The following is a 13,323-nucleotide window of genomic DNA, read 5'->3' as shown; positions in this document are numbered from 1 at the left end:
TACAATGGGCTATAAAATGTAAATTCCCTGCAACGACTCAAAATTTGGGTATGATATGGCATTGTGGGTGGGCGGTCAAGATATTTCTGGCCGTAATACACAGTATCAACTGACCGAAAACACACAAAAAGGGTGGCCGCTGGCAGCATTAGACAGGTGGCCACTCTATGCAGGTACAATTACATTGAAATTACGTCAACTGCAATTAATGGAGTGGCTGTTATATATGGATGGACGCTCTATCCAGGCCTGTGGCCGCTAAGACAGGTTTGACTGTATTAGGTTTTGGTAAAGTGGCATCAGAGAAGATATTTGTCAAAAGGGGAGAAAATTAGCGTATGTGCAACTATTTGAACAAATTCGAGTTAAGTCATCTCCATTCGGGAAAGACTGCATTAACTTGCATGGTACCTGAAACCCAGGTCTTGCCTGACCAACTTGGGTGGCAAACAGAAGACTTTTAATCCCCCAAGGTGTGAATGTCCCATTGATATGTTCATCTGATCCAGTTGGTGCCATTGTAGGAAAGGCAGGTCTGTGAAATTGATCCTCTGATAACTAAGTAAGGAAGTAGGGTATTCCTAAGTAAATGGAGCTTTCCCCTAATGTGTAGAGTCTCATTTACAAAACTTTCTTACCAGGAGTTTAAGAGAAGAAATGCAAAGTTGACAGACTATACTAAGCTGTGTATTTATCATAGTAGAGCCTATAAAAATGTTGATTTATGCTAAGGTACTTAGTCCATCTATTGGTTATATCAATCCTTCTAGCAATTATGCCGTTCATACACAGGCCAATGAAACGTCTCTGAAACGGTTCTGGGCCAATACTGACACAGAAAGTTATGTGTGGACACTCCGAAGTGGTTCTGAAGCGTTTCAGATTTGAGACGGTTTAGTCGGCCCGACCAGAGCCGTTGTAGGGATTAACTCTATCCGCAAATCGCTGTGTGGACAGACTGAGCCGCTTCAGAAGCGTTTCAAACGCCCTCACGCGACAGGTATTTGTAACATAAAACAAACAACAACCAATATACAATATTCACTTTCGCCATGGCTGCCGAACACAGTACTACATCTCGCGGTATACTGGTCCGACGAAGAGATAAGCTTGCTACCAAAAACCCTATCAATTCGACCAGAAAAAATTCATTACGATTTGAAAAACGTCGAATTAATAGGAAATTAAAACTGCCGAAATAATTTAGTGGTCGAATTTAATTTGGAACGACGAGGATGAAATTTAAGCGAGACATGTTTGCCATGTTGAGACTGCTTCAAAGCATGGACTGTGAAATTTTGTGAGGTCGACAAATTTCGTAACAAAAAAAACCTCAAACGCACGTTGGTGTCACATCAAAATCAAAGTGGCCGCGATTATACAGACGGAACAATCTGTGACACTGCCACCGGCCGCTCGACGGACGACACATAAGTTGACATCGTGTGCCAGCCCTTGGAAATATATTGTAACTCCTTGACAGGCAGATGAGATAGTCTTATAGCGTTGATGCATTGAAAGTTTGTAAAAATAATAAAAAATGACATCACCGATCATAAGAAACATGGTGTTGAAGATAATAGTTTTTAAAAGAAGACTATGACGACCATATTTCTGTAAGTATTATCTAACTTTAGAAAACCAACATCTGAAGATTTACTTCAACCAACACTTTTGGATTTGTTCCACTCTTTATTATAAGATTAGTCGAATTTCTGGAAAGTAGGTGTACATTTTCGATGTCTGTGTATCGTCTACACCGAAGTCATATCCGAAAGAGTATAATCAGTTCGCGACAGCGTAAACCTCTCTCCCTCTCTCTCTCTCTCTCTCCGACATTTCAATGTTTTATATTGTCGACATTTATATATCAGTCTGAAGTTTCAGGTCACTGCTCATTGCAAGTAGTTGATGTCAATTTTTCCGTATCGGGCATGGTCTCTATCGTCACTCTAATCGTTAGTGTTTTCCTGTTATATTCCATATCAAACTCAAAACACAACGTGAACAACGCTGATAATATATTGCATCTTTCGTATCGAAAACCGGTAAAGTTCGTAACTGGTGACATGTCACGACCTGGAGAAAGTTCATCACCATCGATCGAATGTCCGTGGCGCTTTTGCTTCCAAATAGACATATTGAAATGCACATGGAACTTCGCGGTATGGCAATTATATGAATTTTACCGTGAAGAAAGTCTGTGACTTTAAACTGGCCGTACAACCAATAATAAACATGGCGGAACAATGATACCGATTTCAGAGACTTCGATTTTTTTTTCATTGCGACCTCGACCGCTGGTGAGAGCGAGTCGTCTATTTTTTTCCCACTGGCTATTTGGCTTTGAATTTTCAATTGCCATCATGTGCTAAGTTAAAGCTAAAAACAAGACGGGCGTTCTCTGTTAATCAATAAGCCTTTTGAATATGAAAAAATCGGACATCTGAACCTCAACACGCAGCTTGAAAGTTGTTCTCCGAATCAGGACAGGGACATCGGCCCGGGACATCGGTGAGGCCGGATTTCACGTAGTAGCTATGGAAACCGACGGCTCGTTCGTTGTAAGAAACCATGCGATGTACGCTCCCTTGGGCCGTGGAATTTCGCCGTATCACCTCTACAGACTACACCGTCTATTCACACGATAGTTCAGTAACATATATCTTCATTAATCTACCGATCATCCACCGTCGAACACTTCGAAAACAATGGTCGCGGTCACGGATTCAAGGACGTTCACAAGAAGAAATTATCAATAAGTGGCGCGCAGAATTATTTTTACTGGTTTTGAGAACTTCTAAAATAACTTGCAATCTGTATATCTTCACACATCGAACCGATATTGTATACCTATCACCGTCGAAGTTTATGTCTTTCACTGTAGAGCTCTTTTTATCCAAAACACATATTCAGAAGAGTCCCACAGAGCAGTCAAATGAAAGGATAATTGCTTCAAGCGAATGAAATTGCACGAAAGAATGAAAATCAACTGCACACCATGGACGTGATTTAAAACAATAGCACTTGTGAATAGGACTATTCTATTTGAGTAAAAAGTGCCGTTTTTCTCGCAATTTTAGCAACTGTAACGACCCTTTATTCTTTAATACCTTTCCATAATTGAATTAAACTAGGTTTAGGGCTTATACACACAGTGTACACTGATGTACAGAACTTTAAAAAGTATTCTGTTGGTAACGAACAGGGGTTTACACTCTAATGGGCGCAGTAAAACAATGGTGACGTCCATAGGTTCAAGGACGTTCACGGGGAGACACGATGGCAAATAGTGCAGTGTCGTAAAATTGCTTAGACTAGTTTTAAGAACGGTACAATATCTGGTCATCGGTGTACCGCTACCTGTGAATCGAAACGACAAGTGTAGACCTATAGCTTCGAAATTTTATGGGAGAGACACCACGACTGAGACCGACAGTAGCATAACAAACTATTCCCAATTGTGCGTCCGTGTTTAATACAGACATCTCTAGATCTGTAGGTGATTCTGGTTTCTCTTGAATCGAAAGTCCGACATTGACAAAATTGACATAAAATAAGTCCGAAAAGTTATGTTTTATTCAACTAACTGATTCATCTCCTTTGATATCCCCTATTAGCTACATGTAAACAGTCCGGAAATACTGACATCGATATCTCCCGGGCCCCCATTTCTTCACCGTTTTGCAAAACATCTCATCAGCCGGACGCATGGGCAATGTCTTTGTACGTTGGTCAAAACTAATGACAGTATAGGTCAGGATGTAACATCGGTCAAAGTAATATTGAATATGGAAGACGAAAATGCTTTCAATGATTGACAAAAATGAGAGGGAACGAGTCAGTAAATATCGAACCATAAAGGGGAGATCGAGACTGCCATCCCCCATGATTAATCAACTGGGAACAAAATATGTATTTCGATCAACAGACTTACACAACCAGAGACAGCATTTTATTCAGCTTTAAAATAAGTCACCGCCTTTCCTGTAATAACACCCCGTTTGCGTTTCGATCTACTCTGCTCTGTCCCCAATCGGTATGGTCGTCCGGGTTTCGCCTGCCGTACTGACTGATACATGGTTATTTCTTCACATATTTGTTCATCGTTTGGCATAAAATACAGCATCTCTTTCGTGCACAAGGCAAATCAACGTTTAGAAGGAAAGTCACAGGAGGTTAGGATAGTATATACCGTAGGTGAAATTAGAATGGAATGTTGAAGATGAAAAGACTTTTATCAGTCGACAAAAATTGCCATAAACCACAGGGGCTCAGAAGTGGCTATATAAGTCAATATTACAGCGTTTTTCTTTTCTTATTCAATGTTAAAAATAAACTAGCTGAAGAGCACAACACTTGTGTAGCTGTCTTTTGTGTAGCTTGTATTGGCATATATAGTGCGCCCTCAATAGGGAGTGTGATCATATGTAAATGCGACCTTTAGTTCCGTGACCTCTAGCCATGCCTACTTCCTGTCCTCGCTATGCTTACTGTACTTAGTACAGTAAACACACCGACGTAAGTAAAACACAGCGACGTCCTGTACGCATGGCCGGCCATATGGAGAGGGAAGTAGGCATGGCTAGAGGTCACGGAACTAAAGGTCGCATTTACATATGATCACACTCCCTAGAATTGAGATTGTCTATGATTTATTAATTGGGAACAAAAATATTCGATTGAGTCATTAAGTTTGTGTTTGATTCGTTTCAAAAATGTGTTCCTACATTCTTATCCGATTGTTTGTGTCAATAAAAATGTTTGTTTCGCCTCGGATATTTGTAGGGAAGTTTGGATTAGTGTGGACGGTAATGTTTTGTTTGTGTGAGGAAAGCTTATGGCGAGGCGAAACAAACATTTTTATTAACATAAACAATCGGATAAGAATGTAGGAACACATTTTAGAAACGAATAAAACACAAACTCGACACAAAAACATTTTGGATAGTTAGGTGGGGAGCCTCTTTCACATTCTTTACAGCCAGTACGACGTCGTCCATTTCAGCCATCTTGTTACAAACCATGCTTGGCCATACACGCCTTTTAAACTCGAGAGGGCGCATTAAGACGTCTTAAACATCAAAACAATGGCTTAATTTTGTGTATGTGGACGCAAGCGGACTCAATCTATTAATCCCCTGTGTTTACAAATCACAAATAGTGTTGCAGAAGCGTTTCAATTTTTCCCTGTCTGAACATAGTAAATAACACAAGTCTTAGTAGCTAGATTTGTGCAAGGGATTTCTCATTGTAGTATCACCGCACCACAGGTGATATACCGGTACAGTTGTGCAATGTTTTTTAATTTGATTTTAAGGACTTACTGTATGGCAAAGTTGGACTGGTCCCTTACTTTTGGTACCATAAATCAACTTACCGGATGGTGAGGTGAGCATGTTACAAATAGCAGTTTATGTTTAGTAAATGACAAATAGGTTAAATAATTTTTATTTGTAACTCACCTGGACTCATTGATTCGCATGATCTTCTCAACGCTAGCTCATAGACTCCAGTCACTCTGTTGCTAGAAAAAAGTATCAAATTAATGGACTGGCGATTGACAGTTATAAAAATCAAGCCTTATTAAGGGTGCATTCACTAACACCTCTGGGAGGGGGCGGACTTGAAAAAATTTACAACATGCTGGCGGGGGGGTCTGAAAAAAATTGACGTCGCAAAGGGGCAGGAGATTTGAAAATTTATTGAATATCAAATTCCTTTTCAAACTCCTGCCATTTACATTTTTGACGTGCCCTCCAGGTGCAAGTTTCAGTGTATATTTAAACAATTTATTGATGATCCAAGCAGCCAAATTGAGGCAAAAGGTTTAGGTTGTCATGATTTCTACTTACCCAACCCCTCTGTGGTCAAAAATGTCCTCTATAATTACTAAAAGTTTCACCTAAACCTTTCAATAACACTTTGGGAGATAACTTATTTAATAACATTATCCCATTGACAATACATAGGGTCTAGGTCAGTGTCAAACAAACATTGCCATATTTACACTTTTACCTTTTGAGGACTTTGACAAATTAAAAATACCGTCAAGGATAGTGTGCTCACATTAGGTTTGAATTGGTCCATTCAAGAAATATTTAAACCAGAAAAACAAGAATGACAAAAGCAAATAAGATCTGCAACTTCGGTACTGGAGGTCATCTTTAGGAACATGCATATCAACTTCTATAGCAAAAGGACAAGCAGATCCTACATACATAAGCAAATGTCAACAAAAAAACTTGCCAGAGAAGGTTGGAAGAGTGGGGAAAAAATAAAGAGTGGAAAAAATGTATAAGGGATCTGGTAAAAAGTAATGCTGCCGCATCAATCTTCTAGACCCTACCCCCTCCTGAATATCAAATGTTCCATCCCTTTGTTGATCATGTTTACATAAGGCCAGATGACAGGAAATATATTTACAACCTATTAGGGAAAGACTACATTAACTTGCATTGTACCTGAAACCCGGGTCCTTGCCTGACCAACTCTGGTGATAAAACAAAAGACTTTTAATCCCCCCTGGGTGTGAATGTTCCATTGTTTTTAGGGGACAAAGCCCTATGGGGCTTGTCCCCTATTGTATTTACTCAGGATCGCTTCTTCTTCTTCTTCTTGGCTTATTCTGGCCTATGTGAGAGTCCTGGGGGCCGGGGGCTAGTGACTACTGAACAAAGACCAACAGGGGATCAAAGTGCAAATCAATATTTTGAGGATGAACTTGACCTATGACCCCAGCATGTTTCTATACCTCATTGATATATGCACATATCTAATTCCGGCCTTCAAACTAGAGCCAGAGTTCTGATTTTTGGTACACAGGGACATGTATCAGTGTTAAGGTTTTTTAACAAAATGTCACATGACCAGCACATCCTATACCTCATTGATTATGCACATATCTAATTCTGGGCAAGCCAATAGAGCTGGAGGTCTGATTTTTGGTATATAGGGATAACTATTGAAAACAATTTTTAGCACAAAATGTCACATGACCTCGATGACCCTTGACCCCAAATATACATATTTGTCCATTACTCAGTAACCGCAAGTGCTACACTGTTCATATTTGGTACAATGGGAGACCTTATGATGCCACATCCTGAACCTCATTAATTATGCACATATCTAATTCTGGGCCAGCTGATAGAGCCAGAGATCTGATGTTTGGTATATTGGGATAACTATGGGATACAATTTTTTGACAAAATGTCACGTGACCTTGATGACCTTTGACCTCAAATATACATATCTGTCCATAACTCAGTAGCTATAAGGGCTACACCCTTCATATTTGGTAAGATGGGAGACCTTATGGTACCGTATGCCGTACCTCATTAAATATGCATACATCTAATTTTGGGCAAGCCAACAGAGCTAGAGGTCTGATTTCTGGTAATAGGGATAACTATGGAAAGCAATTTTTTCACAAAATGTCACATGACCTCGATGACCTTTGACCTCAAGTATACATATTTGTCCATAACTCAGTAACCACTAGTGCTACACCATTCATATTTGGTATGATGGGAGAACTTATGGTGCCACATCCTGTACCTCATCAATTATGCATATATCTAATTTTATGCTAGACAATTGACCTAGAGGTCTCATTTTTGGCACACAGGCATATCAATTGGAGCAAAGATTTTTAACAAAATGTAACGTGACCTCGATGACCTTTGACCAAAAATTTACTTTTTTGCCTCTTAATCAGTAGCCACGAGGGCTATTATCTTCATTTTTTATATGATAAAAGTTTTGTTGGAAAAAAACACCTGTAACTGAGATTACCTTTGCCCTCTGTGATGACATTTGCCTTCTTTTTCAAACTTAATATTGCTTTGGCCCCAGCATTGCTGCTTGCAGCTATATTGTTTATCTTATCCAGCTGGTGCCATTGTAGTGCCATTGTAGGAAAGGCAGGTCTGTGAAATTGATTCTCTGATAACTAAGTAGGAAAGTAGGCTGTTCCTAAATTAATGGAGCTTTCCAGTAATACTTGGGGATTTTTTAATTAATGCTCTGAGTGCTTTCATTTGAATGTAAACAGCACTTAAATTAGTTACAGAAAGTGAAATGCCTTCCACTGTTGGGGGTGATCACGACATCTGGAATTATCCTGGATCCAAATTTCTCATCAGTTCTTGTGTGTCTTACATGGAAATGTTGCAAAAATTGATCCGCAATGAAAAAATTCACCTCGGCTTTCTTCTCTGGATCAAATTTTGCTACAAATCGATACCAAATATAACAAAATTATATTCACAGCCTTCGAAACTGTCTCACAAAATATCCTGGGTTGGTGTAGGTCATCCAAGGTCACAAACTGAGAAAATTACCATAAATATAAAAATTTGGGGCTTCCCAACACTTTGAGCAGAAAATTTATCTAATAACATCCCTCGGGACTTTTGTACCAAATTACAAAGCTATCAGACAAGTAATTTTGAGAACAAGTTTTCTTGACCGAAAATGACAAAATTGTCTTAAAAATACAAATTTGTATATTTCAGGACAACTTCCACATTCTAACTATTGTCATCCCTGGACATCTGTACATCAAATATAAAAGCTGTCTGTCCAGGGGCTTTAAGGTTTGGTGCACCTTTTATTTCTCACCAATAGATTTCAATTAAAATTTGTGGAAGGACCAAGAACCCTATATAGATTAATATTGTCAACAAAAATTAGGGTGTCATCATGAAAATTTTTGAGATATCCAATCATTAAAATTTATGATTTTCATATTTCTGCACAGGAAAACAATGGACTGAAGAATTAAGAAATAAACATGGCAGAATTTAGTATTTCCCGCCTATAGATTTTGATGAAACTTCCTCAATCGAGGGATAAGTGACCAAAAAGTATATCGATAGAAAAAAAAATGGAGGTCACCACCTTAGTTCTTTAGATATCGCCAAAAGTTCTAAAACCCTGAGACTTTGTTGTTGAAGTGCGCCCCCTGGAGGCAAAGATGAGAAATTGTTTCATAATTCTTGGCAATATTTACATGATATACTCCAAAATTGTGAAATTCTTGACAATTTACAATGATAAAATATGTGACATAAGTAATTGCATCAATAAAGCCTTTAAATCAAGTTTACTTCAGTTTTTGAATGTTACTCTGCTGTGCATGACAATGATGCTTACAGTGTTTTTTTTTGTATCAGTGCTGTGAGATTGCTGTAAAATTATTTGGACTGAATAATGATGATATGTAGGTATCACTTTGCTTTAATATGTTGAATGGAAACATGATTAAATACAATGGGGCATTAGTGAGGGTGTTTTCCTATCTTGAACTCAAAATACTCTTAAGACAATACTGTAAGACTGATATACAAGTAGTTTTGTATTGGTGAATGAATGAAATTTTATTTATTTTGAAAAATAAACTACAAGACAAGTCTAAATTGTGTAAGAAAAAGCTCTCTTTATTCAAAATACACTGTTATCATATTAGGTACCATTGAAGTGATCAAAAAATGAATAATTTTTTTTTACATTTTCACTCAAAACAGCAATTATACCATCACGCCCATTTCTGTCGAATGCCATTTGTAAATGATGATATTTAACCCCAATTCAACTATCCTCCTCTCCTGCTGACTTTGTTGATGTGGTTTTCTGTAGATATTTTTTCCTCTTCCATACATAGTTGGGATCTATTTTCCTATAAAAAAAATTTAAAAAATATACTATGTTACATCCTATGGATGTTTGACAATGCATGTATAAAATATGTATATCCCATAAGTGGCATGCAACCATCATATTATAGGGTTCAAACAAATGAGTTTCACTATGGTTTAGACCTTTTTCAAAAGTTGTACGGAAGCTTAAGCCAGCTGTACGGGATATGGCGCATTACAAGACAATCGAAAAATTGATTGTACCAAAGTCACATTCCTCTAACATGAAATTGAAAATATTACATTTTTTGCTTTTCCTTATTTCGGTAAAAATGCTGTTTATTTGGCTGGGTTTGATTTTTGATTATGCTGTACGGTGACAACAACTTATGCATTTCTCAAATGTGTACGAAAGCTGGGCCATTTGCCATGGCCACTGACTGTAGGTAACATGCAACGTCGTAGTTGTATTTACGAGCGGTACATGTTTGCATTTTTTCAAATGGATTAGAATTTGATAATGTTCTTGAATACACGAAACAGATCAGCTACGAAGCATATAGAACTTCCTAAATTCACTTACATTGTTTGGGAATCAATATTATTTGTGGGGTTTTAGATTTTGCATCAAATTTGTTCATGTTTATAAATAACATACGTACGCTACCTAAATCTCTAACTGTAATAAACGACGTTGTGCTGCTATGCTATGACAAGAAACAAAGTACCTGTACGCCATTGAATTCGCAACAAAAAAAAACATTAACAGGAAAAAGTTCATTACGTACCTAGTTCAATTCTTCCAATTCTTTTTTGAACTTGACTTCGCCTTATCATTGATTTTCTGAAAACAAATTTTCCCTACCATGGCGGACGCGGATTGTTGCATAACGCTGCCATCTTGACTGACCTCTATAGTGCACAGAATATGTTGCGCACTATAGTAAGGGTGTGCCAAACCTTAAAAAGAAAATATTTTTTACGATTTTTTGACCAAAAATAACAACAAGCAACCTAGTGGCCTATAGATATAGCTCCGCTGTGTTTATGTAGAGAAAAACTATTTTTGACACATGTTGATGAAGAAGGTGAACTTCTTTGACAGCTCATTTCAGTGGCCAGAAAAAAGTGGCTTAAATAGCTGCAAATATACACAATTGAAGATTTCATCATAATTTGAATATATCACATCGGATCATCCCTAAGAACATGTCAACCAAAGCTATCTGACAAGTTTTTTGAGAATAAAATTTTCTGACCAAAAATGGAAAAAAATTGCCCCAAAAAATAAAAATTGCAGATTCCATCATAATTTTAATATATCATATTATAATAATCCCTTGGAAACTGTATACCAAATATCAAAGCTATTGACTTGCAGTTTTTGAGAAAAATCTTTTGACCGAAAATGGCAAAAATTGCCCAGAAAATACAAAATTACAGATTTCATCACAACTTCAAAATATCACATTAAGTTCATCTGTAGGAACCTGCTTATTGAATTTAAAAGCTATCAGACCAGTATTTTTTGAGAAACACATTTTTTGACCAAAAACGGCAAAAATTGCCCCCAAAAAACAAAATTACAGATTTCATCATAATTTCAAAATATCACATTAAGTTCATCTAGGAACTTGCATATTGAATTTCAAAGCTATCAGACCAGTATTTTTTGAGAAACACATTTTTTGACGAAAATGGCAAAAATTGCCCCAAAATACAAAATTACAGATTTCATCAGATATTCAATGTATATTACTTAGTTCATCTATAGAAACCTGTATACTAAATTTCAAAGCTATCAGACCAATACTTTTTGAGAACTACATTTTTTGACCAAAAACGGAAAAAAATTGCCCCCAAAATACAAAATTGCAGATTTTTATCATAATTTCGATAAATATAATTTGTTCATCTATAGGAACTGGTATACCAAATTTCAAAGCTATCAAATGAGTAGTTTTGGAAATAAACATTTTTTGACCAAAAATGGCAAAAATTGCCCAAAAAACACAAAATTACAGATTTCATCAGAAATTCAATATATATTACTTAGTTCATCTATAGAAACCTGTATATTAAATTTCAAAGCTATCAGACCAGCACTTTTTGAGAAATACATTTTTTGACCAAAAATGGCAAAAATTGCCTTAAAAATGCAAATTTGCATATTTCTGCACAATTTGAACATATCTGAAACAGATTATCCCTAGGGACATATGTACCAAATATCAAAGCTATCTGACTGGTAGTTTTGAAGAAGAAGATTTTCAAAGATTTTTTTCCCAAAAACGTCAAAAATTGCCTTAAAAATACAAATATGCAAATTTCACCACAATTTGTACAAGTCTGACTGAAGTCACCTTAAGTAAACTGCACATCAAATTTCAAAGCAATCGGACAAGCGGTTTCAGAGAAGAAGATTTTTTACCAAAAACAGCAAAAAATGCCCCCAAAATTTCACCACGATTTCAACAAACTTAAGTGAGGTCACCCCAAGTGAACTGAATATAAAATTTCAAAGCAATTGGACTTGCGGTTTCAGAGGAAAAGGCAATTGTTGACGGACGACGACGACGGACAACGACGATGGAAAATCAAGCTATTTGATAAGCTCCGCATCGCTGACAGCGTAGCTAAAAATTGCCCCAAAACAGTAATATCTCAATGTTTTTCATAATTTCATTAAATTAAAGTTGTAACACCTTTGCAAACATCAAACCAAAATTTAAGAGAAACTGGGTTGGCGGTTTCAGAGAAGAATAATTTTTACTTAAAGTGTTGAAAATAACCAAAAAATTCAGCAAAAATACAAATACAAGATATCTTCAAGATATACATAAAACTGTATAAGGTCTACCTAAGGTACTTGCATACTCATTTTCAAAGCAATCAAACCAGCAGTTCTTGAGTATTGATATTTGGCTATTTTCACATTTTTTAAGTTCATTTGCATAATTTGGGCACTGCAAACTTCATTTGAACAAAATCCCATTTACAGCCCCGGATGCATCCACAGACCAAACATCGCGCTACTAAAAAAAGCAGCGGTTCATGAGTTTTTGAAGTTGACAGACATACTGTACGTACGTACATACATACAAACGTACATACATACATACATACATACATACATACATACATACATATACTGTATATATATACATACATATATACATACATACATACATACATACACACATACACATATATACACAGATGCCACCGACTTCAGCTTATATGACAATCTTACATTGGTATAACCAAATGTGAGCTCAAAACTATTTAGAACAGTGCATAGTGTCATCGCAATGACAACTGGAAGCTTTAGGTCAAACAATCTTTGGAAAACAATTTGGGAGCTAATAAGCTATGCATTATTTGTAGTGACCTCACAGCCTACGATGTGAATATAGTGAATCCACATTTTCAGTGAAATTCCAAAATCAAATTTCTTTCGCAAACATGCACTTGCATCTACCTAAATCTAATCAAGTACATTAATATCAATAATCAAGTACATAGATATACAGATTTAGCTAGTTTTTATTTATAAAAAAATTATTCATGGTTTCCTCATAGACTACAATGTATATTGGATCTACATTTCGGTGAAATTCCAAAATCAAATTTCTTGCACACATGCACATAGACTTGTAACCATCCTAGTCTAATCCAGTAC

General features: G+C 36.7%; 1 protein-coding gene across 16 annotated transcripts in view; it reads right to left on the bottom strand.

Moving 5' to 3' along the window:
* Positions 1 to 13,323, bottom strand: part of LOC139137831 (kinesin-like protein KIF1A) — a 668,091-nt gene that overhangs the window by 129,322 nt on the left and 525,446 nt on the right. For 8 of the 16 annotated variants that reach the window (XM_070706099.1, XM_070706106.1, XM_070706101.1 and 5 more), the window contains one exon: positions 5,466 to 5,527. In XM_070706099.1, the coding sequence (XP_070562200.1) occupies positions 5,466 to 5,527 (62 nt within the window). The remainder of the gene's footprint in view (positions 1 to 5,465; positions 5,528 to 13,323) is intronic. The other 8 variants (XM_070706100.1, XM_070706107.1, XM_070706102.1 and 5 more) reach the window with 1 other exon arrangement.

This window comes from Ptychodera flava, chromosome 7, assembly GCF_041260155.1.
Source record: "Ptychodera flava strain L36383 chromosome 7, AS_Pfla_20210202, whole genome shotgun sequence".
Taxonomy (NCBI): domain Eukaryota; kingdom Metazoa; phylum Hemichordata; class Enteropneusta; family Ptychoderidae; genus Ptychodera; species Ptychodera flava.
The sequence above is the reverse complement of the archived record's forward strand: the minus strand, read 5'-3'. Positions and strand labels throughout refer to the sequence as shown.